The sequence below is a fragment of the Lactuca serriola genome, chromosome 5 (genome assembly GCF_051521515.1).
Source record: "Lactuca serriola cultivar US96UC23 chromosome 5, Lser_US96UC23_V15, whole genome shotgun sequence".
NCBI classification, from domain to species: domain Eukaryota; kingdom Viridiplantae; phylum Streptophyta; class Magnoliopsida; order Asterales; family Asteraceae; genus Lactuca; species Lactuca serriola.
Genome location: NC_136412.1, coordinates 178,119,385 through 178,143,679, shown reverse-complemented (window position 1 = coordinate 178,143,679; position 24,295 = coordinate 178,119,385). Strand labels below are relative to the sequence as shown.

Below are 24,295 nucleotides of genomic sequence, written 5' to 3'. Positions count from 1 at the left end.
TAACTTCAAAGCATACCATTTAGTGAACATACGCATTCTTTATTCTTTAAGCGTAAATATTTAAACCGTCTAACCTCCGTGTAGCGGGACACACCACTATAGTGATTATTATTATTATTATTATTATTATTATTATTATTATTATTATTTTTACTTTTTTTTTTTTTTTTTTTATTTTTACATCTTAAAGAAAAGGCGTAAAAGTTTCGAGTCTACAAAAACTTGCCCTCTCAAATTCCCTCCATCCCCTTTATCAACCGGTCGGAGATCACAAATTCGCCGTCTCTCCGCAGATTTCCCAACACTCTTTTCAAATTCCTCGTTCATCCTCAACTCTCATCACAGCTTAAAAAGGGAAAACAACAGCGGGAAAGAGAAACCATCACCTCCCGCATCGACGATATTGCCGGCATTATCTTCTCCAGCGACGATGGCTGTCGATACAGACTTTACCTCGCTTTTTAACAATTTGAAGGTCGAAGATCCATGGCTTCCACCTAGACCTTGGGAATCAATTCCTACAGAAAGTGGACGTTCTGTCACTTCAACATCTATTTCCTCTCCTTCAATTTCAAGACGCCTCTACGACACATCAACTGTTTCTGTAAGATCTCTTTCTGGTTATACCCCTCATCTCAACATCAATTTTACTTCCTTTTCCAAAAGAAATGTCCAATTGCTTTTGATGATTCGAACTCGGTACTTCAAAATATTGTAATTGACTCGGTTATTGTTACTTTTCACTTTTCAGACTCTAAGATGGTTTTGGTGGGATATTACTAAACCTATTTTTACGTATGCTTCAGGAGGCTAGTTTAGTAAGGTTGGCAATGAACGCTCTGCAAGGATTAGAGTCATCTCTTACAAGCATTGACAGACTATGCACAATATTCCGTTCTGATCCAACAGACAGAACATTTCACCGAATTCCTAGTCTATGGAACAAATCTGTAAGTACACTTGCTCTTGAGAAGATACTTAGATCCTTAGGCTGCATGGGCTGTGAAGTTTTCTTTCTCCATAAATTTATTAGTCACTTCACAAACTTAAATCCGGATGAGGCAAGCAGCAATTATCCTCCATACAGTCTGGTCAACCAGGCTTTTGCAGTCGCCATTGGAGATGTTTTGGAAGGTTACATTGCTGCATTAGATACTTTATCTTCTTCTGTTTGCTTGAGAAGATTATCACTTAATGATAGCATGATCGGCTGTCTTTCAAGTGTTGGACATTCTGAGGTTACATTGCTGGAGGTTTTTCTTCATACAAAAGAATTGAGAAGTCAAATTGAGGTTATTGGAAGCATATGCAATGTGCATGATATAGCTCTTTGTTTCTCACTTTCACCCCTTGAGGATTTAGGTACTCAAACAAAATTTAGTGAGTTTCCAAGAGGTGGAAATCTTCTTACTTATTTGTACAACGAGCTCAAGGTTGCTGATCCAGTCCATTGTTCACTTCTCAAAACTCTCTTTGTTCGCTCATGTGAACCATATTTTGACTTTATTAGATCCTGGATTTTCAAGGCCAAAATTGTTGATCCATTTAATGAGTTCATAGTGGCTGAGGCTGAGAGTCATCAATCTTATTCACTTTCCAGCACTGGAGCTCTTGTTGACTTCCCTTCAGCCACCATCAGGGTAAACTGAATTGTATTATCTTTATTTTTCTATGGTTTTAGTACTCATTTGATACTTATTCTTGCAATGTGGATGCTTCATTACAGGAGGAAGATGGAGTTTCTGTTCCATGTTTTCTGAACGAATTCTTGATTCCACTGTTTAGGGCTGGTCAGCAGCTTCAAGTACTGATAAAATTGCTGGAATTTTCTGATGGTGTTGGGAGTTGGAATCGTACTTATGAGGACTTTCTTCCATATTGGAGTAAAATATCAAGCTCCCATTTGTCACATGCATCTCATATGGCTTTCAGTAAAGAAGGAATTGAGAAAATGGTACTTGCAAGAAGAGACTACTATAAAATCATGATGGAGAAACTCAAAAATCAATTGCCAAACCTAGAGTTCAGATATCATCAGGTGATTTCACAAAAGCCATACCTATTCTTGTTTACTATTGATTCTAGTATTTCTTCCTTTTCCAGTATATTATTGGTATTTAATATTTATCTCCCACAATTCATGGCTTAACTTGTTATGGTTGACAGGTAATTCCACACTCTACACCACCAATTTCTGTTTCTAATGGTAGAGGAAGTCTGGAATTACTATCTTCTTCAGCAAAGAATATGAATCAAAATCTGTAAGATCTCTTTGTTCATTTATCTAAAAGCTCTTTATGTTTTATTTAAGAAAGCAATGCATACCCTGAAATGAATTAGGTAACATTGTGCTGACTTAATTAAATTGATGTGCATATAAAGCTCTAATTTACATCTTTCTTTCTGTTCATCAGGCGTCTTGATACAGTGGATAGCGATCTATCTAACATGACAGAAGAGTTCTCATATGAGAATGATCCATTAGATTCATCCGAATGTTCATCTGCTGAAGAAGACATAGAGAAATCTGAGAATATAATTGAATCTTTTCATGATGCAGAAGATCTGGAGAAAAAATACCTTTCTGCTTTAGAATTTAAATCAGATACCTCTTCCAATATTCCATTTAAAAATTCTTCTCAAGTTAAGAGTCCATCCACCATAGGAAGTGTTTCACATGAGCCAGATAGGAATGATTTGTCATCAACACCAGAAAAAACTCAATATGAGAATAATCAACCACTTAATCCCATTTGTAATGCTATAGGGAACATAGAAGATGTTGCTTTGAGTTTAAAAAGCTTGAAATCATGGGAAGTTGAATCTGCTAATAACCTAATACAAGGAACAAGCAAACTTCGTGAAACATCTTCCAAAGTCAATTTACCTTCTTTTGACTTTAAGTCAATACGAGATCCTTTTACTGAATGTGTAGATAGATTAGGAATAGGAAGCTCTAATAGAGCTGACCATTTCTCAGTTCCAGCTAATAATACTGCTCCCATGAAGAGAAATTACCATAAAGCCCCTGGTGATGATACACTCCCTGTCAACAAGACTTCATTCCATAAACATGAAGATATTCGTTTCAAAACTGATCACCAAAAACAAGAACTGTCACCAAATGGTGGTGGTGGTGGTTGGCAAGTTATGCTTAGTGGCACTGGCAACAAAAATGTAATCCTCCGCCCTGGTGACCATAGTAAGATTGGTGTGGCTGCAGTTATTGAGATACCATTGGATTTTGTTCTTGAGAAATGCTTGTTGGAGGAGATTCAACTACAGTATCCTTAAAAGTTTAGAGTATGTGGGTCATTTTCTTTTGAGTAAATTACCGAAATCGTCCCTTTGACATTGTCCAAAATTACAGATTGGGTCCCTTGCAAACTATTTTTTAACCCTTTTCGTCCCTGTAGTATGTATTTGGAACATTTTTCATACTTGAGTTGCATACCACTTAACAGTTACTGTTAACTTTTACAAAAAAGACCATTATACCCTCGCTTTCTATTTTTATTCATCTTAATTCATTATGTAATTTATCTGTGGGGCCCGGAAATTAAAAGACTGAAAAAGGTTAAAAAAACGTTACAAATCCATACTCTACAGGGACGAAAAAGTTTAAAAAAGTTTGCAAGGGACCCAATCTGTAATTTTGGACAATATCAAAGGGATGATTTCTGGAAGTTACTCTTTTGTATTAGTTCATGTTTGATGTTCCCCTTAATGTTGGTAGATATATTTATGTGAGTAAATTGACAATTAAGCTACTTGAGGAAGGTTTTTCTTTACAAGAACATTTGTTGGCTTTGAGGAGATACCACATGATGGAATCAGCAGATTGGGCAGATTTATTTATCGTGTCACTTTGGCAACATGTATAACTATTTTTTTTTCCTTAGTCTCTTCTAGAAAGTTTTATGCTCTGATAATCATATACTGATTTTTTTTTCTTTTATGTTTATTTTATAGAAATGGTATGCCACAGAGGCAGATAAAAGGGTATCTGAAATTCAGGGGCTTCTAGAACTTTCAGTTCAGAGGTCTTCATGTGAAAGAGACCATTATAAAGATAGACTCTTTGTTTACATGAAAGAACAAGGCTCCACATCTCTTCCTGGTTTCGCAACTGGTATGTTTGTGGATTCTGATGGAATCGGAATCCAAGATTCCATTCGTTGCGTGTTTGGTTTGTTAAATGGATGGAATCCAATTCTGTCACAATCCTTCAAATTCCATGGTTGATGGATTTAATGACCAAAAATACACTTATTATATATATATAGATATAATTATATATGGTATATTTGCAGGTATACAGTCCTTCAATGTATTAGGCCTGGGTTACAGAGTAGATTGGCCAGTGAGCATTGTTTTGACTCCTGCTGCATTGAAGATATATGCTCAAATCTTTAGCTTTTTGATACAAGTCAAACTTGCTTTATCATCTTTGACTGAAATATGGTGTTCATTTAAGGTATTCTACTGCAGCAATTGATTTCCATAGTGCTGCATGTAGACACCCTAAACCCTAAATCCCAAGGGTTTAGGGTTCACATATCTCTAGGGTCGTGGTCAATTTAGTCTTTTCAGCAAAAAAATCCGTCCTAATATATTTTTTTTGATATACAGGAATTCATGCATTTCACCAACAAGAATCGTCATTCTGATGTACAAAAATCCCATTTCAATATCATGGTGAAATTGAGGTACTCTTGAATATCACAATAAACATTTTTATTTTATCAAGAAACACATATAAAAGACTTTCTTGCCCTTGATATGTTGTATTTTTGGATTATAGATTCCAATTTTTGTATGTTTCAGGCACCAGATTTTCCATTTTGTATCAACATTGCAGCAATATGTTCAGTCTCAGTTATCACATGTATCCTGGTGTAGATTTCTAGAGTCTCTCAAGCATAAGGTTCTGAATAATCATTATTAAATTTCATATTTAATTCATGTTAATTGAACTTATGCAATTTTTCAGTAATAATTCTTTGTTTTTGATTAGGTTAAGGATTTGACAGATCTCGACATTGTGCATATGGATTATCTCAATGATTCACAATGCATGTAAGTTAATCTAAAACTATGTTCTTGAAGTATAATACTCTGAAGCTATCAGTTTTAGATTTTGGTTTTTTTATATTGTTTGCAGATGTTTTTTATCGGATGATATGAAAATAATAGCTGAGATTATTCAAAGCATTTTGCAATGTGCATTGGACTTCAGATCTTTTGTTGTGCCAAACAAATCAGCTGTCAACATTGCTCAGGTCATTTTTACTGTCTTCATTTATTAATTACTTTTTATTTTTATATTATTAGTGATTAAACAAAGCATAAAGCTATTTCCTTCAACAGGTTGTGAGCATTAAAGAAGCATTTGAGAAAAACATGAGACAATTGTATGCATGCTATATCAAGTCTCCTAAGAATGTGGAGTTCAGTCTTCCACGCTTCTGGGAGTACCTCAATTACAATCACCATTTTTCAGATGTTATTAATAAAGAAATGGGCCACCATATTCTTTCCTTCTAAAACTCTTATTATCAACTTTTTTTTTTTTTTTCTTTCACGTGTATGTGGTTTTTGATTGATGACATTTTTTTTGTGTGTAATTATATCATGTCTTGTTTATTTTCCTACATGAGGTATATATATATCGGTATCTTTACAAAACTAGCTTCCATTCTTTGGTTTTTGACAAAAGTAGCTTTTGAAAGGTTTTAAATTACATGAATTACAAAGGCTAAAAGCTCTCGAAAACCAATTGAACTATTGAAGTAACCTTTTTGGATTATAAGTTTTTTTGTTTCTAACATGTACTTTTGTGATTCCTTTTTGAGAACTACAAACTCCTAAAATTTGTTGCCGAACATATCATGTATTTCTCATGTCGATTGACCAAAGTTTATGGAATTATTTGTTAGTGGATGATATGGCAATTACTTGAAATAATGTTAATGAAATAAAAGATTTGTTAAAGGTTTTAATTTCAAAATATTATGTAAATAATTGGGGAAAACTAGAACATTTAAGGGAAATAAATGTGACTTGAATATGTGATAATTCTAATGGTAAAAAAAACTAGACAAATTGATGATACAGTTTGGGAAAAAAAATCAAGTATTTTTATTATAGATACGAGTATCTTCAAAGTTGGATCTTTGTTAAGCTTATTAATTATTATCATTGAATGAAAGTTTTTTTTTTTTTTTTTTGGGTAATTTACTTCAGCCAACTTAATAAAGGAAAAAGTCATTAAATGAGTTAATCATTGTGGCTGCTATATTGCTATTATCATTAATTTATTGCATTCAGTTAAAGATACTAAATTTTATAATTTCTGTGACTTGTAACTTTTTGTTTTAATTTCTTTTGTTATAAAAATATATAATTATTAAGTAGAAGTGTCTCTTTGCATTGGGGTTTTATTTTGGGGATGAGAGTAGTTTCTACTTTCTACTTGGAGTAAAGTACCAAGTAAAAGGGAATAATATTAATATCAACAACAATAAAAAAAAAAAAAGAAAAAAAAAACAAGTACAGTAGCAGCAATAAAAGAGGGTTTACTCCACAAGTAACCTGGGCTCCGATCATCTTCATCTCTCTCATATATATCTTCTTTGAAATTCAAGCAATCATCTAATCTGTATATATATATTTATAATTTATCTGTAACTCTATATTTATCTTCTTCAAAAGATTCTATGATTGGATCCTGCGTTTTTTTCTTTGCTGATTACGGTTAGGCCTTTTCAATTTCAATCTCCTCATCACTTTCATTCTTTCTATGTTTTGATTTTCGATTTTAGGTGTAGATCTGAACCTGTTTCCTCGAGATATATAGAAATTTCTTTACGATATGCCTTGCTTTTCCCTACTCATGACTCTCAGAGATCTAATTCACCGAATTTTCATTCAACTTCGTAATTTTCTCTTCTACTGATATCGACTTCTTTACATTGAATTCCTCTTTGATTTGCTTTTCGTTCTTGTTTCAATAAATTAGTTATCCTTTTCTTATGGCCACTTGATGAGCGATTAAAAGTTTCTTCAAGGTAAATTCTCCCACTTAATTACTTATTCGTAGCATTAATACATGACTGTGCGTGTGTAAATGAGTGAGTATGTGCATGCTTTTTCTGCTAATTTCTCAATAATCGAGCTTGAGGCCATATACAAGTTTTTCGTTGTTGTTGTTCTATGTGATTTTGATGATTGTAGTGTCATTTGTATTATGGTAACTATACACTATGAAATTCGGATATTAAAATATCATAATCATCATTATTAGTATATGTTTTGTGGTGAGGTGTTATCGTGAGCAAGAGTTTACATGGTATGTTTCAGCTTATAGATTGTTTAATTTTACCCAATGTAGTTGTATTAATTAGCAAGTTTCCATCAAACTCTGCCATGCCATTTATGGGGTTAGTTTAACCTGTTTTACAAACACATTCTCTTAAATGGTTACAGAAATTGGTAATTTGTTATGGAATTCAGATAATCAAATGTGACTATCCAATACTTGACTAAAATTCAACTTTTTTTGAATACTGTCTCTCCTTAGTGTGATTCATCTATTTTCTGGTTTTGTATTTGTGATTAACATGGTGTTGTTGTGGTTCATGGAGATGAGCAACATGACAAGTGAAAGTGAAGAGAGAATATCCTGCAAAAATTCACCAAGTTTTGATGAAGGTAGCACTGAAAGTGAAAGAAACATGGTAGAAGGAACAGGATTTGGGTCACTAAAGAAAGGTCCCTGGACATCTGCTGAAGATGCAATCTTAATGGAATACGTGAGCCAGAATGGAGAGGGGAATTGGAATGCTGTTCAGAAGCTCTCAGGGCTATCTCGCTGTGGTAAAAGCTGTCGCTTACGTTGGACAAATCATTTAAGACCTGACCTTAAAAAAGGCGCATTTACCCCTGAAGAAGAACGCCTCATCATTGAACTTCATGCTAAAATGGGAAACAAATGGGCACGTATGGCTATTGAGGTCTGTGCTCTTCTCATCTATACTTTTATGTTTCCTATGTTATATATGTGGTATGTATGCATTTGTAACTTATCAAGTTGCTTTAAGGTATGCCAAAAAAGATGAAACTAAAACAAGTCAAAATGAAACCAATAGATGTTGAAATGCTTTGTTTCTGTTTGGATACCATAGATGTTTATATTTTGGGGTTTAGGGTTTAGTATGTTTCCTCCCAAACTGCTGCACTTTCACAGTTCCACCATTCTTGCCTTTGGTAACAGTTTGCATTTGTTGCTTTTTGGCTATTAGGGCTTGGATACCATATATTGTTTTTGCTCTATATTTACTCTTTGATACTGGATGACTCATTTTAGGTTTTTTAAAAATTTGTATTTTTTTTTGATTAATTGCTATCAAATTTTGCGCGTGGGACATAAATCGCAAATTTTTATTCATTGACATTAGTCCCAGTCTCAATCCAATCAAACGCAGTACAACCTGTTATGTGTTGTCATGTCGTAGTCGTACACTGACATGGCCCATGGGTCATTGATTACTTTTGGTTTCAGTTACCCGGGCGCACAGATAACGAAATCAAGAACTTTTGGAACACTAGGACCAAAAGAAAGCAACGTGCCGGATTACCAATTTACCCTCACGACATCTCTTTCCAACAACTCAACGATAACTCCCAGAATCAAAACATGCTCATGTTCCCCAATGGCGATTCCGGAATTTTCCCACCAACCACTAACCTCCACATTCCATCCATCGATTACAAAGATTTCATACTAAATCATGAGTTTTATCAAAATCAAATTCCCACCGAAAGTAGCTTGCTTGATATCGCATTCCCTATGCCAACACCATATCCACCCAAGCGCTTCAGGCCCGGTGGCGGCGGTGGTGGTGGTCTTGGTGATGTTTTTTCTGGCTTAAATGGATATGAAGATGAGAAGATTGGTCAAACTTTGACCCCATCATCATCATCTTACTTATATAATACATGCACAGGTAGCCATGCCTTTATAAATGGCAACAATTGTTCATCTTTTGAGCCTAATTTATGGGCAATGAAGAATGAGCTCCCTTCACTCCAATATTTTCATGGTGCACCACCTTCTTCTTCTTCTTGTTCTTCCTTTGAAATTGAGTGGTCGGAATCTGATTCCCACTCACGTAGGAACAGTGGTCTGTTAGAAGCTGTGCTCCATGAATCAGAAACCTTAAAAATCTCGAAAACCAAGAATGATCTCAACAATGTTGATGATCAGAATTTGGTTTCGGATTGTTATGGTTCCCCATTGACTTATTCAGCTGCATCAGTGTTTAGTGAATATACTCCAATCAGTGGAACCTCAATGGATGAACATTTTTCGGTTGAGGCTACTTCAGGTGACATCTTCTTTTCTTTTTTCCTTTTCCTTTTTTTATTTACTAATAATTGATTGTTAATACTAATAATGATAAAAAAAAAGAAAGAAAGAAAGAATAATTGTGTGTTTTTGGTGGTGTAAAGTTAAGCAGGAAGCAGGTGAATCTGATGACATCTGGAATGACGTCAGCTGTTTGAGGCCAGATTCTCTTCTTGGCTTAAACTGGTTTTCTAGTGATCCCATAACTTCACTTGTTTCCCATCACGATGACACCTCTACAACAATCCACACAGGGTCTCAATATCTTTAAACTATTATTATTATTATCCTTGTTTATTAAATTCATAAAATAACACTTGTTTGTAATTCCTTTAAACCCGGATCTTGTTTTACTATTTGGTTGGGATATTGTGATATGCTGAAAACCTCTTTGGAATATGTTTCGCTTATTATTGATACTACATTTTAGGATAATTTCTAGAAAGAAAAACTGGTACTTCATTTGAATTGGTCTTCCAGTTTGTTAATCAACCTCAATAACATTAGAGGGTCAAATCATCCAACAAATCAGCATTTAGAATCTTGGTCAAAATTAAAGGATAATCATTACTTTTGGGAGGAATTAAATCAAGGACGATACCTTGGCTAAATAGGACATGAGGAGTAAAAGAGACGTGAAGTACATCAAGTTTTAACTACGAATACTCTACAACAGCAAAAAAATGCCTTGCCTTTACTCTTTTTTTTTTTTTTTTTTTTTTTTTTTTTGTAAAAAATGTTAGTGGAGGATGAGGCTAAGTAGTTACGAAAAAGGAACAAGTTGTCAACATAAATCAGTTAAACTTTATTGAACGGGAGAGAAATAGGAAAAAAAAAAACTAGTAAAGATACGTCCATGACTATGTTCGACCTTATAGTTGACTGCTCTGGACCCGGCCCAAACACAATCCTATTAGGCCTACATGAGCCCGCTAATTGTACTTCAGTCTAAAATTTTAGATCAAACAATCCAATTAGGTTCCCTCCAAGGAAAAGCCTATTTATAGGTCTATTTAGGTTCTGAAAATTACCCAGATTAATCTCCACAAATGTAATATTTTTAGGGTTAGTATATCTCATGAAGCAGGTTGTAAAAGTGCGAAATTAATTTTTACTTACTTGGGTTCCTGGTTGGTAACGCTTGGAATGTCATTATAGATAAGTTTTAAAAGAAACTTGTTTCTTAGCAGATTTGGTTGCTTTCCATAGGGGATCGTGCTATGTTATTGAAGTCGGTATTGGGTATTTATCTTTTAAATGTCTCTTTTCTGCATGCCTAAGTGTGGTAAATGAAAATGTTAGAGCATGTTATTTCTAGGGAGATGACGAAGTCGTAAATTGCATTGGGTTAAATGGGATATTATTTTACTCAATAAACAAAAAGGTGGTTTGGACGTTGGAAGCTTTTAACAAAGCTGTTGTTACTTAAATTGAAATGGTGTTTTTTGGTTGATTGTGATTCGATATGGGTCAAAGTATAAAGTCTTTGCATGGGAGATAGGGTGGTGTCGGTTGGAGTGTTGGTCCGGTTCTTAAAAAAGGTGTTTGACATTTGATAAATGGTACTGTCAATCAACTTCATGACACTGGATTAACCTCAAGGGATGCTATTATCCGAAAAGTTGGTAATAGAATGAGATTTTTTTGGAAAGACCAGTGGATTGGTGATATTCCTTTGATGGTTCGGTTTCCTAGACTTTTAGATTGGAGACTGATAAAGATTGTTGTATTAATCAAAGATGGAATGTGGTTGATTGGAATTGGAACTGGTCTCGCCTAATGGCGTGGATGATACCGTTTTTACAATTATGTAAGAATTGAAGACCCTTATTTTTTGGTTTGTGTTTTTGGATTGAAGAGATAAGTGGGTGTGGGATGTTGGCGGTTCTATTGAGCTTGTCGTGTCGGAGGCCATAGATTCATTGATGATATCTCTCTTCATGATGGTTCTCGCTTTACTAGATGGAATAAATGTCCCTCGTAAAGTAATTTTTTTTGAGATGTCGTTTAAACAAGTTGCCAGCTCGTATGAAATTGGTTGACAAAGGTGCAAATGTCCCTTCTATGATTTGTTCTATTTGCAATGCTAATATGGAAAAATCTTTCATCTTTTCATTCAGTGTGAAGTGGATGGTAACCTTTGGACGTTTGTTGGAAGGTTGTGCGATGTTTCTATTCCTAAATTAACAGAAATTGAAGATATGGTCGGCTGAGTCGATTCTCTTTGTTTATCTGTTATTAAGAAAAGTGCAGTGAAAGCAATTGTCATGATTATGTGGTGGTTGCTTTGAAATTTTAGGAATGATATTATTTTTAGTGGTCAAAGATGAAAATGAGTATGTTGATTGATAGTTTGATTAATTACTCCAACAATTTGTTTGTTATTAGAAATAAGAAGCTTTCTATCAGTCAGATTGTGTGGTTTTTAAACCCGATTCTTTTCATTCCTTTGTAATTATGTGTTAGCTCTTTGCTAATTTTTTTAATAAAATATTCAATTGTTAAAAAACAAATTACCCAACTAACTACTGTAACGAGTTTAATTATTGAAGTTACAGTCATCCTAAACGATTAAAGAATATCAAAAAAATTTTACGATGATAACTTAACTCATCATACAAGAGTCTAGTAGAAGATGTTATAAAACCAAGATGAACTAAAATTAAAGTTAATTAATTAAGAGAAATCAAACATGTTTCTACTCACTAGATCAAGACAAGTGTTAAAATCAAGATAGATGATTACAGAGAGAATTAGTAGATTCCATGTATCGTTATTTTATATAAGTAAGAAGATAAATAGAAACAAAAAGTAGAAGAATATTTAATCTTTCGTTAATTAATTAACTTAAGGTGAAAAATTTAAAGTTAATACAATCCAAAGATAAGGTCATGTAACAAAAGGACAAACCATTAGTTATGCAACAAGGATGAACAAGCTAATTTTAAATACGAGACAAAAGCATAATTAAGGCCCTAGAAAAAGATAAATTAAAATTTATATTTATGAGTTTTTTTCTTTAAAAACATCATTAATAATAGTACCAATGTCAATATTGTCCGACATATATTTCTCGATACAGAACATGAGCAAATCATTTAATATTTCTGGTGACATTGATGATCTCAAATAGTTTTTTAATAATTTAGATTTTGAAAAACTTTTTCCGCTTATGCTACAGTAACAATAACAAGAAGTAGAGTTAACAAGACTCGATGTGCAACGAAAGCATTTGGATAACACTATTCTTTTTTAACGAACTTTAAAATTTCCACGAGAGACATAACCACATTTGCAACAAGTTGAGTTACAAAAACAAACATTTAATGTGTTATTATGATAAAATTATTTTAAAAAATTAGTACAATTTTTTTTCTAAGTTCAATATCATCCAATAAATTCATTTTTTCTTTGAATCATACAATAAGCTAAAACCATTCTATAAAGCTGTTAATCCGTCAAATCTAATATATAAAAAATCAATTCTCATGTCAACAACAAACAACAAATATTTTTTTAATCTAATATATAAAAAAACAATTGTCGTATCAACAACAAACAACAAACATTTTTTTTAAGAACAAATGAATTCATTAAGAGGTTACTAGTAAGGAGTTAGAACAAAAAGGTAACAGTTACATCAGAGAATAAGGAAATGGCTTCTATGCCAATTGTTCCAATTATGATGGAACTTATGCAGGGGCGGACGTAGGAATTAATATTAGGGGTTGCATAATTTTTTTTCTGGTCAAATATAATATAAAAAGTAAAATAATTTATTACGTCTAATACATATTTTTTTTTTCTGGTAAAACATAATATAACAACGATCTATTACAATTTAAATTTGTCCTCTTCGTGCATACATCTTCTGAAACCGCTCCACTACTTTTTAATTTTCAACTTTCGCAAGTGCTTCGGTCTCAACATTGCAAAACAATGCTCCATTCAAAAAGTCATCACCGATTTTGTTGCGCAAGTCGGTCATCAAGAGCTTCATCTTCGAAAGACATCTTTCTACACTTGCGGTAGCTATAGGTAATATCAAAGCCAAATTTAAAAGCTTATAAACCAAAGGATAAGACCGATGCTTCCCCATACTAACCATCAAATGAGAAAGTTCAAAAATTCCTTTCAAGCTAATGAAGCGATTATCTTTGATGCAAGAGTGATAAAATATCTCAAGTTGTCCTTAAAGGTCTATCATATCCGAATCATCAAAGTTATACTTGTACAACTTACCCAACTTCAACAAATTTGATTTGTCAAATTGTGAAAATGAATCACAAGGGCTCAAATCACCCATGTATTCTAGTAACTAGGTGCTTGTTTCACTAAACCGATCCCGATATTCTGTAAGTTGCATATCTACCACCGTGTTGAAAATTTCAACCTCAAAATGATATATATTAGTCTTTGTAGTCTTACGGTTTCTTGCACCAATATACAACTCTTCCATATCCAAAGTATCAATTTTGTGTGTTTTACAAAAAAAAGATATCTTTGGCAAAATGCTAGCAAACCTTGTGTTTCTGAAATATTGCAATGCCTCCATTGTCCTTATAACCATCGAAGCCACTTCTAAAATGTCTAGATCTTTTCTTTGAAATTGCTTTGACAATGTACCTGTGAGGCTTAAAATGTCATACATCATATGTAAGTAAAACACAAACTCATGATTTAAAATATGCTAAGATTCCGAACGCTTGTTGACGGTTTTTGAATGACCCTCCCTCACTTTTCACAAAATCTAAAACTACAAGAACATCCTCAAACAACTTCATCAAACTTGTGAGTGTGTTGAAATGTGAACCCGATCTTGTATCTCTCGCCGGAACAATTGTAGTCTCTTGATTTAACCCTCTTCCAATTTCAAGTTCACCACCACACAAGCCTTTTTGCACCCTTCTCTTGCTTGTTCCCATAATAAGTCTTTTCTTTTACACGAGGCACAAACAATATTAACCACCAACGAAATTTGCTTTAAAAAAGTCACTAACACCATCATGCTTCTTTGATAAAGCCACAACCACAACCACGACCACTATTTTCCGAGTTAACTGACTCGTCATGACCACGAAACGGTAAAATGGTTTTCAATAAAAGTCTAAAAATAATAATAGAAACAGGTAATCGAGCTTTATATTTATGGTTATCCGCTTCGGTTTTCCTCCTCAAGACTACATTAATAGTTTGTTTTTCTCTCATTAAAAATTCACACCTTTCTCTTGCTTTGTTGTGAAAACTATCAACACCACCCACATGAGTCCGAAATGCATCTTTTTTATTCCAAGTATTAAAACATTGGGAAACAAATGCATCTCTCACTCCCCTTTGATTCATGAGGTCTCCACACACATAACAATATAAACAATATGCTTTATTTATTTTCATACTATATTCCAACCAATCAAAATCATCAAACCATGAAGGAAAGAATCTTCTAAATCTATCACCTATTTTCTTTTTTGTAAATTTATGCCCCTTATTTGACAAGGTCCTTGAAGCAAATACGCTCTTCTTACATCATCTCTTATATTTGATTTGTAACTTGTAATCTTTGGCCTATGCACTGGGGCCTTTGGAAGATCTTTCAAGTCAACATTATCATTAGGTTCATTAGAGCATGGTGTTTGTAGAGTTACATTAGAAACCGAAGGGATTAATTGATTGGTAATTGGTGTTTGTGGAGTTGCATTAGAATTAGAAACGGAAGGGATTGATTGATTGGTGATTAGTGTTTTGGAACATTCTTCACCACTTTCATTAGGATTAGGTCTTGGTCAAACCACTTAGTTTAACCTATAAAAATATAACAATTACACATAATCAAACAATAACTTCAATAAAAGATAGAAATTTCACCTAATCAAACAATAAATTCAATAAAACATAGAAATTTCACCTAATCAAACAATAAATTCAATAAAACATAGAAATTTCACCTAATCAAACAATAAATTCAATAAAACATAGAAATTTCACCTAATCAAAGAATAACTTCAATAAAACATATCAATTTCACCCAAGTCAATCAAGAACTTCAAAAAAAAAACATATCACTTTCGAATACCTAAATGAATTGGTAAAACTTACTTGCTTCATTCTAAGGCTTGATGAAGTCGATTTTGGTAATAAAGAAAGTAAAATTCGCAATCTTTACACCTTTATCTTTGTGGCATGGTCGATTCTCGTTTAAGGGGGAAGAAAGTCAGAAACACGAACGAAGGAACAACCGAAGTCAGGAAGTGCAAGTGCCGAACAATGGACAGAAGGAAAAACTGGATTGCATCGTTTGTGTTTTTATTTAATTATTTTTATTTTTCTCCCTTTCTTCTAGATGAAAATACAAGTAATGAATTAGAATTGGGCTATTTTGTCCGATTAATGTTTTATTTGGAGCTTTGGGCTATTAGTTTAATTAATGAATTAATAAACAATAATGAATTAAAACATTGAGCTACTTTTTCCCCGATAGAGTGACATTTTTTTTATGTTGTCGCACAAAATTTTTTAATAGTTGCACGATTTTTTTACTTAGTGGCACAACATGTAAAAATTTAAAAAAATCGAAAATTTTTCCACTACGTATGCGAAAGCTAGGTGTTGCCGGTGCAATACCGGGCACCTAGTTAGAACCACCCCTGAACTTATGCTTTCTATGAGCTATCAAAGTAAAAGAAAAAGAAACAATATCATCAAATAGTTTATCCCGTCTAATTAACTCTTTCAAACACACACTTGTTTCTGCAGCACCAAAGGCACCACTAAGCCGTAACCACAATAACATCAATTAGACTTTTGCAAGTAACTGAAACATGTAAGGAATTAAAAAAACTAGGAAGATTATGAACCAAAAGAAGAACCGCGAAGTTAATATCGTACCAACGACTTAACTTAAAAAAACACGAGATGCTACTTCACAATCGAACAAAACATGACAAATGTCTTCACTCTAGTCATGATAAATCGGGAAAAAGAGACAAAATATCAACACCCTGATTGATGAGATTATTATTGGTAGGAAACTTATTTACGTGGCTCTCCAATGAAAAATATTAACTTTTAAAGGAAGAAACTTATTCTAAGGAGTTTTGAAAGGCGATGAAGGAAGTACTAGATCATCAATAGCCAACGAATGTCTCTAACAACGAACCCAACATTATTGTGGAACTGCTAATTCTATTTGTCTGAATCAGTAAAAAGATGAATTTGAGCCAATATATCCGTCAAATCCTTGAGTTGAGACGATTTTGTCCCTCCATGTATCGCTAATCTCTATCTCCATTTCCAATCGTTATCTTGCCATCTATCTGCAATGGCACATTCAACATCCGTTTCCAAGGCTGCATGCCTAGGAAACATATTCTTAAACTTGTCTTTCCCTATCTAATTCTCATTCCAAAATTTAGTGTTTTTTCTATCTCCAACCACCTTTTTTAGGGAATAGACAAGAATAATCTATGTATCATGTAAACTAATAGTCAATTCGATAATAGAATGCCACACCCCTTTAAAACTAATATGATTTATGCCCTCATCGAAACCTCAATCCTCTCCATGAATCGAATTCACAACATTAACTCAAAGAGCATTAGGATTTGAAATAAGCCTCCAACGACATTTCAAAAGAAGAGCTTGATTGATAGTTGTTAAAGAACCAATACCAAGACCAACCTTATCTTTAGAAGCCAAAACTGCATTCCATTTCTCCCAAGTTATTTTTTTTCTCATCTCACACTCCCCCTCCCCCCCCCCCCCCCCCCCCCCCCCAAAAAAAAGAGTTAGATGTAGAAGCCTCCAACATTCAACACTTTCTTTGGTCTTTTGAAAAAAGACATGTAATATGTTCCCAATAATCCAAGCACTGATCTAATTAAGGTATATTTACCCCTAATAGAGAGTAATTTGACCTTACAACTAATTAACTTCTTTTTGAATTTATCCAAGATAGGATCCCAACTACTAGTTTTCACCATATTACTCCCCATCAGAACACCTAGATAAATGAAAGAGAAATAGTCAGCTTCACATCCCACTATGGAAGCCATATTTTGAACATAAGAATTAGACATCCATGCCATATATTTTTGATTTGTGCATTTGTATACCTGTCGCTTCTTGAAAGTACATCAAAACGAGGATCAAATTCTCTGTATTGCGGATCGACCACTTACCGATGAATATGACATCATCCACATATAATCAATGAGACAACTAAACATTTTTCACCTATATCAATAGGAGAAAAAAGAGTTGCCTCCATCACATCAAACATAACAACATTTAGCGCTTCCATGACTGAAAGAAAAAAGAAAAGGTGATAACAGGTCTTCTTGACATAAGCCTCTCTCCAATTTGAACTCACATGTAGGGTTACCATTAATCAAAATCGAAACCGAGGAAGAAACTAAGAAATCATTAATCCACCTTATCCACACCAAATCCTATGAATTACATTGTCTTCAAGAGAAAACTCCAAGACACCAAGTCATAGACTTTCTCAAAATCAACTTTAAGAACCATGACTGTCTTCTTTATCTTCATACACCAAGAAACCATCTCGTTTTATAAAAAAGGTCCATTTAGATTTGTCGTTCCTTAACAAAAGAAGATTTGTTCAATGCATGCCCACCACCAACCCAACCATTTTAGCTAGACGATTAGCTAAGGTTTTAGCTATAGTATTATAAATTACACCAATTAAGCTAATATGATGGTAGTCTTTTGTGACAACCGAGAGGATTCCATCACTAGGAATAATAGATGTAATAGCTTAAGATTGTAATATTTGATTTATGAGATAATAAGAATCAAATGTGCCGTTACAATTGTTGTTAAATCGACAGTTAGGCTTAAAAATAAGCGTCCAAAAGGTTGTACCGTCTTCAAAGTTGGTTGACGTATTTGGAAAGTACTCATTAACGTGATCCCAAGATATAAGATTCGTAAAAATCCGACTCCGAATGAAAGAGATAGATTTTATAAACATAAAAATCAACCACGTATTTAAGTTAATTACATCAAAGTGGTACTTAGAGATTGCTTGAGTTTTGTGTAACGACCCAATTTTCACGCCCAAAATTTTTATTTAAATTAAGTGGTTTGTAAAACGTTTTAGTAAAATATCATCCGATCATATTAATTCATAAAACATATCTCGTGTCTGAAATCCCAAAACATGAAAATAATAATATTGTCAGAGTACAATCCCTCATAATGCGGAAAACCAATATGTGTGTGTATGATGTGCCGCTACCGCGCCAGCTCCTTCCCCTTCACTGAAGAGGCACCTGAAACCAAAACTGTAAACTGTAAGCACAGAGTTTAGTGAGTTCCCCCATAATACCGCATACCATTCAATCATATAATGAAAAGCTAGGAGATACGGGCCTTGCCCACACTCATGGAGATACGGGCCTCACCCACACTTCGCTATCTGGGAGATACGGGCCTCGCCCACACTCTGCTATCTGAGAGATACGGGCCTCGCCCACACTCAACTAATAAACCATAACATACAAGTATCACACAGACAACGAGTATAAACAATTCTACCACACTAGCATATATCATCATCAAACTCAACTATGAGATACGGGCTCTGCCCACACTCTGATACTATCCTATCGTCTATACGGGCCAGCCTTGGTGCCTTAGAACCGTTCCTACTGGAAGGAAACTAACCTCAAAAAGTAGTTGCTGAAAGTTTGCTTGCTAGACGTCTGACTGCTGCACTGGTAATCCTCCGGCTATAAATCCATAAACATAGATTAGTCACTCATAAATACCCTTAGGTCAAATGATTGATGATATGTGTAGTTATATATATATATATATATATATATATATATATATATATATATTTATACATTATATCTTAATATTTTAGCCTTTATTATTCTCTTTTAGAACTAAAAGTACTTATAATGCTTTGAATTATGACTTGCAGCTATGCGTTGTCGATAGAGCACAAAAGAAAAGACTGGAGCGGAATTAGGGCTTAGAAGCTAAAAGAAAGAAAAATGCTAAAGGAGCCGATTACGCCCAACGTAATTGACTAGAACGCTTAGCATAATGGCAAAACAAGGGTTACGCCCAACGTAGTATATGGTTACGCCCAGCGTAACGGCTTGCATCCGGATAACCTCTTCGCGACCAAATTCTAAGTATGCCCAGCGTAATCCGACTTACGCCCAACGTACATGAGTCGGTTCCAAGGGTTATAAAAAGCGATTATCAGCTAACCAGAGGGGGGGATTCTCCTTCTAGCCTAATTTAGTCGATAATTAACTTCTGTTAAGTCGTTTTGAGGGTCTAGAAGGAGGCCGGAAGGCCGTTAAGCTAATGGAGCGGAGATCGGAAGGATTGGGGAGTGGATACATGTCGGTAATCATATGGGTTGTTGACGTGACCATGTTTAGCATTCCATTGTGATACTATTATGTGTTTAGTTTCTGATTTAGGTGTAAAAAAACCTTTTACTTTGAGTTTATGATTAAATAAAACCTTGATTATTGGATTAATTGCTATATTGGATTATTTGTTTATGTTTAATTTATCTTGCCAAGATTGTTAAAAGATCCTTATGTGTTAATGATAATTATTTTCTGTTAATTGTCAAGTAAATTGAGTTGTATAAACATCTGCTTGATTACTTGTGTCTTATGACTTTGATGACCATCAAGATTATAAGTCTAGAAATAGCGAATGCGAAACTAGGATTAACTTGGGAATAAATAAATTAACGTGTGAGCCTTGTTTGATGACCATCAACAAGAGGTTAATTGAACGACCAATTTGATTAACTATTATTACAAGTCTTGCTTGATACGAACTGAACACTAGGAAACATGTTAGTTTAATCAACTAATCACTGTTTGAATTGACTTGTTTACTAAAGGATTAGTTATAGTGAACGCGAATCTAATCATTTTAGGAATCGGTGAAAATGAATAAATGAATTTGTGTATGCAATTGTCTATGCTTTTAAGGTGTAATTTATCTAAACCAAAGTACCTGAAGAGATTTGCTTTCCTGTTAGTTTATCGAGAATTGTTAATTAATTGTTCGTTTGAGATTCAATAACCATTTCTTTATTCCTTTCGTGTGTCCTGTAACCTATAATCAAATATTTTTAATTAATTTACCATCGTTTCCTGTGATCGACACCCGACTTACCTAAGCTATACTGTAATCCGACTAGGTACACTGCCTATAAGTGCATAGTTAGTATAAGTTTGTTAGGTTATAAATATTAAAATTAGTGGGTACTTCCGTGCACACCAAGTTTTTGGCGCCGTTGCCAGGGAACGGCTTGTAATTAATTTAGTTTATTTGATTATTCGTTATTTGTTTTTAGTTTAGTTAGTTTTTATTTTTAGGTTTATTTTTGATGATATCATTTGACTTGTCGGGAAGGTTCTTGTTGTTATTTGCAGGAATTTGGGATCATACACATTGCTTGGTTTTACTCTTTGCATGGGTTTCGAGAATGCAAGCGATTAGGGAATTCTTGACCTGCTTAGCCTACTACTTTGTTGATTTGTCCAACTCAATCCATGGGGCGTAGTATAGCAAGGCGTATTGTGGTGGTTAAGTAGAAGACCGTGCTCTTACTGTTCTTGACTAGTTAGGTCACTTCTTGTTCTACTTCTAGTTAAAGGTGCGAAGAAAACAAAGGAAATATTCTAACGGGTCCCGAAAGTGGTTGTTTTCACAAACCAATTCTTGCGTGCAAGGGTTTTAATCAACCATTGTTGTTTGATCTCGACAAAAACAAGTGATCATGATGTCTCATTTTTTTTTAAACATGTCACTCGTTGGAAAGTCATGGTTGTTGTTGAAGCAATTAAATATTTTTTATAGAAGTTCCCAAATTTATTAAATGGAAAAAGGAATTTCAAATAACGAAAATGAAAATATTCCAGTTAAATTACGCCCAGCGTAATTGAATTTACGCCAAGCGTACACAACCTCTGATCGCGGATGACTTCTTCTCGGAATTGGAGGCACGCCCCGCGTACATGTGAATTTACGCCCAACGTAAATCGGCGACAAGTTATATCTTTTTACCCTTTGACTTATTGTTATTCTTTCACATTTTTCCTTCGCCGCACAAACTGAGACGGTCGAATCTCCCCACAAGATCTTCGATTTTGCTTCTTTTCTTGTAGAATCGACACAAAGGTATTGTATTCGGATACCCTATTGCTTTGATTTGGGATTATTTTCATGAAGATAGAGGTATTAAGCCTAAAGCAAAATCTAGGGTTTATGCACTTCTTGAATTAGGGTCGATTTCACACGAATATGAGTTTGTTTGTGTCTTAATAAGGCCAATTTCGGTCCTTTGACTAAACCTTGGGACTTAATTTGACCTTACACTTGTGTATTAACCTTGGGACTTCTTGAATTAGGTTCGACCCCCCCTAATTTACTGCCCTAGATTGCGATTATTACGACCCCCCATGTTTAAACAAACTTTGTTTACTACTATGTGTTTTTGTACATTGTTATGGGTTACGATTTCTGAACGAACAACAGGGGGACAGTTTCGAGCCTCTGGATGTACGCCCAGCGTATGCTGGATGTACGCCTAACGTACAGTCTTACCCAACACCATTATTTTATGTTTTTCAGTCTAAATCTGTTAATGCTGGAATTATTTTATTTGGTTTTTGGTGTTTGGTGGTTATTTGTGCAGATTATGGCCCGAAGAACTCAAAGGACCAACCCACCTGAGGATGTGACTGATCACCATTTCTTACAATTACTGCAAACTCTAAACAATGCAACTCGGGCCCGATATGTCAACAATCTAAGTCTGCTGCTCACTAAGGAGATCGACATAGCACCTTCATTTGACTGGGAATTGGCGACCCAGACTGGACTTGCTACACTGATCCAGGATTTTTTGCAATACACGGACTCGGACGCACACACTCGGACGCGAGTGGAGTGCATTTGTTCGTATGTCAGGGATGGGCAAGACTGTTTAGGATTCAGGAGCCTGTGTATCGGGAATTTTTGCTGGAGTTTTATGCTACAGTTTCCTATGACCCTAGGAAGACACCCGATGATAGGACAACCTTTTCCTTCAGACTGGGTGGTGTGAGTCGGGAGTGCAGTGTGATTGAGCTTGCCTCTCGAGTTGGGATATATACAGCAAACGAGACGAGGAGTGTCCACTTCCCGGCATTCCTTGCTGATTGTCTCACAGGCCGACCATATGACTATAATGAAAACACTTTTTGGGCCGAGATTACAGGGGGAGTGTACACACCATCTACTACACGGGGGAGGATGATTCGGTCTACCACATACAAATTGTTGCACCGTCTGATTTCCATATCTCTCACGCACCATAAGAATAGTGAGAGAGTGTCGTCTACAGAATTGTATTTCTTATGGGCACTTGTTACTCCAGGGAGGCACCTGAACCTTCCAATTGCTTTAGCCGCATATTTGGGTAGGAGGGCCAGGGGGCTTCGGGAGGATAGCCCGATTTGCGGGGGGCATTTTGTCATGCGATTAGCTCGATCTTATCAGTTGTTGACGTGTGAGATTACGAGATCGATGGTGTTTCATGATATGAGGCCGATGAGCCTTCATTTATTGGAGTCGATGCGTGTACTTGAGCGGGGCGAGGATGGTGTCTTGCGGGTACGACCAGATGATGTGGCGGACGAGGAGGGTGCAGTCGAGCCACAGCCGCGACGAGCCCAGCGGCGTAGACCTGCTCCTCGATGAGCGCAGCAGGGACCTGAGCCGGAGATTGATATACGTTATCTGGCTAAGCGCATGGACGAGAGATTTCAGAGCCTGGGTGAGCGCGTTGCAAACGTGGAGAGACAAAAGCAGTGGTATGGGGATGCGTTGACCGCATTCTTTGCCCACCAGGGGTTTCAGTACTCGGTTCCTTTCCCTCCACCATTCCAGTCACGACCTGATGGAGCCGGTATATCTGGGACACAACAGCATGATGACGGGGATGACGAGTGATTTAGTTATCCTTTTTTTTGTGTTATTGTTAGTTTATTTTTGTGTTGCTTAGTATTAGTATTTTTATTCGGTATGTAATTAAGTTTAATTTAGGGTGTTTTACTTTTGTTTTCCATGTTGATGCTCTGTGGTTGTTTAGATCTTTGCAGAATTTTCGCGCTTAGAAAGCTGGCAGTAAGTTCAGCAGCTAGGTCCGACTGTTGCTAGAGAGAGCCGTGTGAGAGTTCAAAGATTATAGTCAAGACCCACGATTTGTCATAAGTGTGGGGTGCATATTGATTTCGTGAGCGATTATTTAGAAGAGTTGCATTTTATTTTTAACTCTTATGGTATGGATGAGCTGTTCCCACACCATAGAGTTTTATTTTGACGCGGGGTAGAAGTATCATCCCGGCTGCCACGACATGGTTGACACTTTCCTATGTTGTGGGGGAGTTTTCATCGCGAGAAGAGGCTGTCATTCTTGACGAGTCGACGTGGTCGACACTTTCCCACGTCATGGTTACTATACATTGCATTTGTTTGCAATATTTTGCACCACATTTTCAAAGTCGGCATTCTTGATTTTATTTATCGGCGAATTTAGAAGCAGCAGTTCCAGTTTTCTGTCTTTCAACAATGTTTAGAGCAACTTGTAGCAGCCCCATTCGATCTCGCCACAACTACCCCAGGGGAGTCTGTTCCTTTTTCTCCCTTTTTATGTGCTTAATTAGTTTTATGCATACAATGAGGGCATTGTATTTGATAAGTGTGGGGTAGGGGATCGATAAAAGTAAATCAAAAAATGAAATAATAGTTTGAAAATTGCTAGATTTAGGGAAATTTAAAAATTTAAAAACTTGAAATAATAGTTTAATTTAGAAAAATCTAGTGATAATTTAA

General features: G+C 35.2%; 2 protein-coding genes across 4 annotated transcripts; both read left to right on the top strand.

Moving 5' to 3' along the window:
• Nucleotides 1–220: 220 nt before the first annotated feature.
• On the top strand, nucleotides 221–5,698 carry LOC145053335 (Spc97 / Spc98 family of spindle pole body (SBP) component). 2 transcript variants are annotated; one of them, XM_079001365.1, is made up of 13 exons: nucleotides 221–604; nucleotides 807–1,640; nucleotides 1,727–2,038; nucleotides 2,167–2,261; nucleotides 2,415–3,284; nucleotides 3,737–3,878; nucleotides 3,973–4,132; nucleotides 4,314–4,477; nucleotides 4,633–4,709; nucleotides 4,828–4,927; nucleotides 5,018–5,079; nucleotides 5,165–5,282; nucleotides 5,371–5,698. In XM_079001365.1, the coding sequence occupies exons 1-13, from the start codon at nucleotides 431–433 to the stop codon at nucleotides 5,545–5,547; spliced, it is 3,285 nt and encodes a 1,094-aa protein (XP_078857491.1). In that variant the 5' UTR covers nucleotides 221–430; the 3' UTR covers nucleotides 5,548–5,698. The 2 variants fall into 2 exon arrangements, with proteins under 2 accessions (XP_078857491.1, XP_078857492.1); XM_079001366.1 differs by having other exon boundaries at nucleotides 470–604; nucleotides 752–1,640.
• An 887-nt stretch (nucleotides 5,699–6,585) lies between these two features.
• On the top strand, nucleotides 6,586–9,808 carry LOC145053334 (transcription factor GAMYB-like). 2 transcript variants are annotated; one of them, XM_079001364.1, is made up of 4 exons: nucleotides 6,586–7,070; nucleotides 7,647–8,015; nucleotides 8,564–9,389; nucleotides 9,514–9,808. In XM_079001364.1, the coding sequence occupies exons 2-4, from the start codon at nucleotides 7,647–7,649 to the stop codon at nucleotides 9,678–9,680; spliced, it is 1,362 nt and encodes a 453-aa protein (XP_078857490.1). In that variant the 5' UTR covers nucleotides 6,586–7,070; the 3' UTR covers nucleotides 9,681–9,808. The 2 variants fall into 2 exon arrangements, with proteins under 2 accessions (XP_078857490.1, XP_078857489.1); XM_079001363.1 differs by having other exon boundaries at nucleotides 6,586–8,015.
• The last annotated feature ends 14,487 nt before the right edge of the window (nucleotides 9,809–24,295 follow it).

Coding starts and splice junctions, on each gene's coding strand:
- LOC145053335 (XM_079001365.1), top strand. CDS start 431: ATGGCTGTCGATACAGACTTTACCTCGCTTTTTAACAATTTGAAGGTC. Junction 1,641..1,726: donor TCCCTTCAGCCACCATCAGG/GTAAACTGAATT, acceptor GCTTCATTACAG/GAGGAAGATGGAGTTTCTGT. Junction 4,478..4,632: donor AAATATGGTGTTCATTTAAG/GTATTCTACTGC, acceptor TTTGATATACAG/GAATTCATGCATTTCACCAA.
- LOC145053334 (XM_079001363.1), top strand. CDS start 7,623: ATGGTGTTGTTGTGGTTCATGGAGATGAGCAACATGACAAGTGAAAGT. Junction 8,016..8,563: donor GGGCACGTATGGCTATTGAG/GTCTGTGCTCTT, acceptor TTTTGGTTTCAG/TTACCCGGGCGCACAGATAA. Junction 9,390..9,513: donor TTCGGTTGAGGCTACTTCAG/GTGACATCTTCT, acceptor GGTGGTGTAAAG/TTAAGCAGGAAGCAGGTGAA.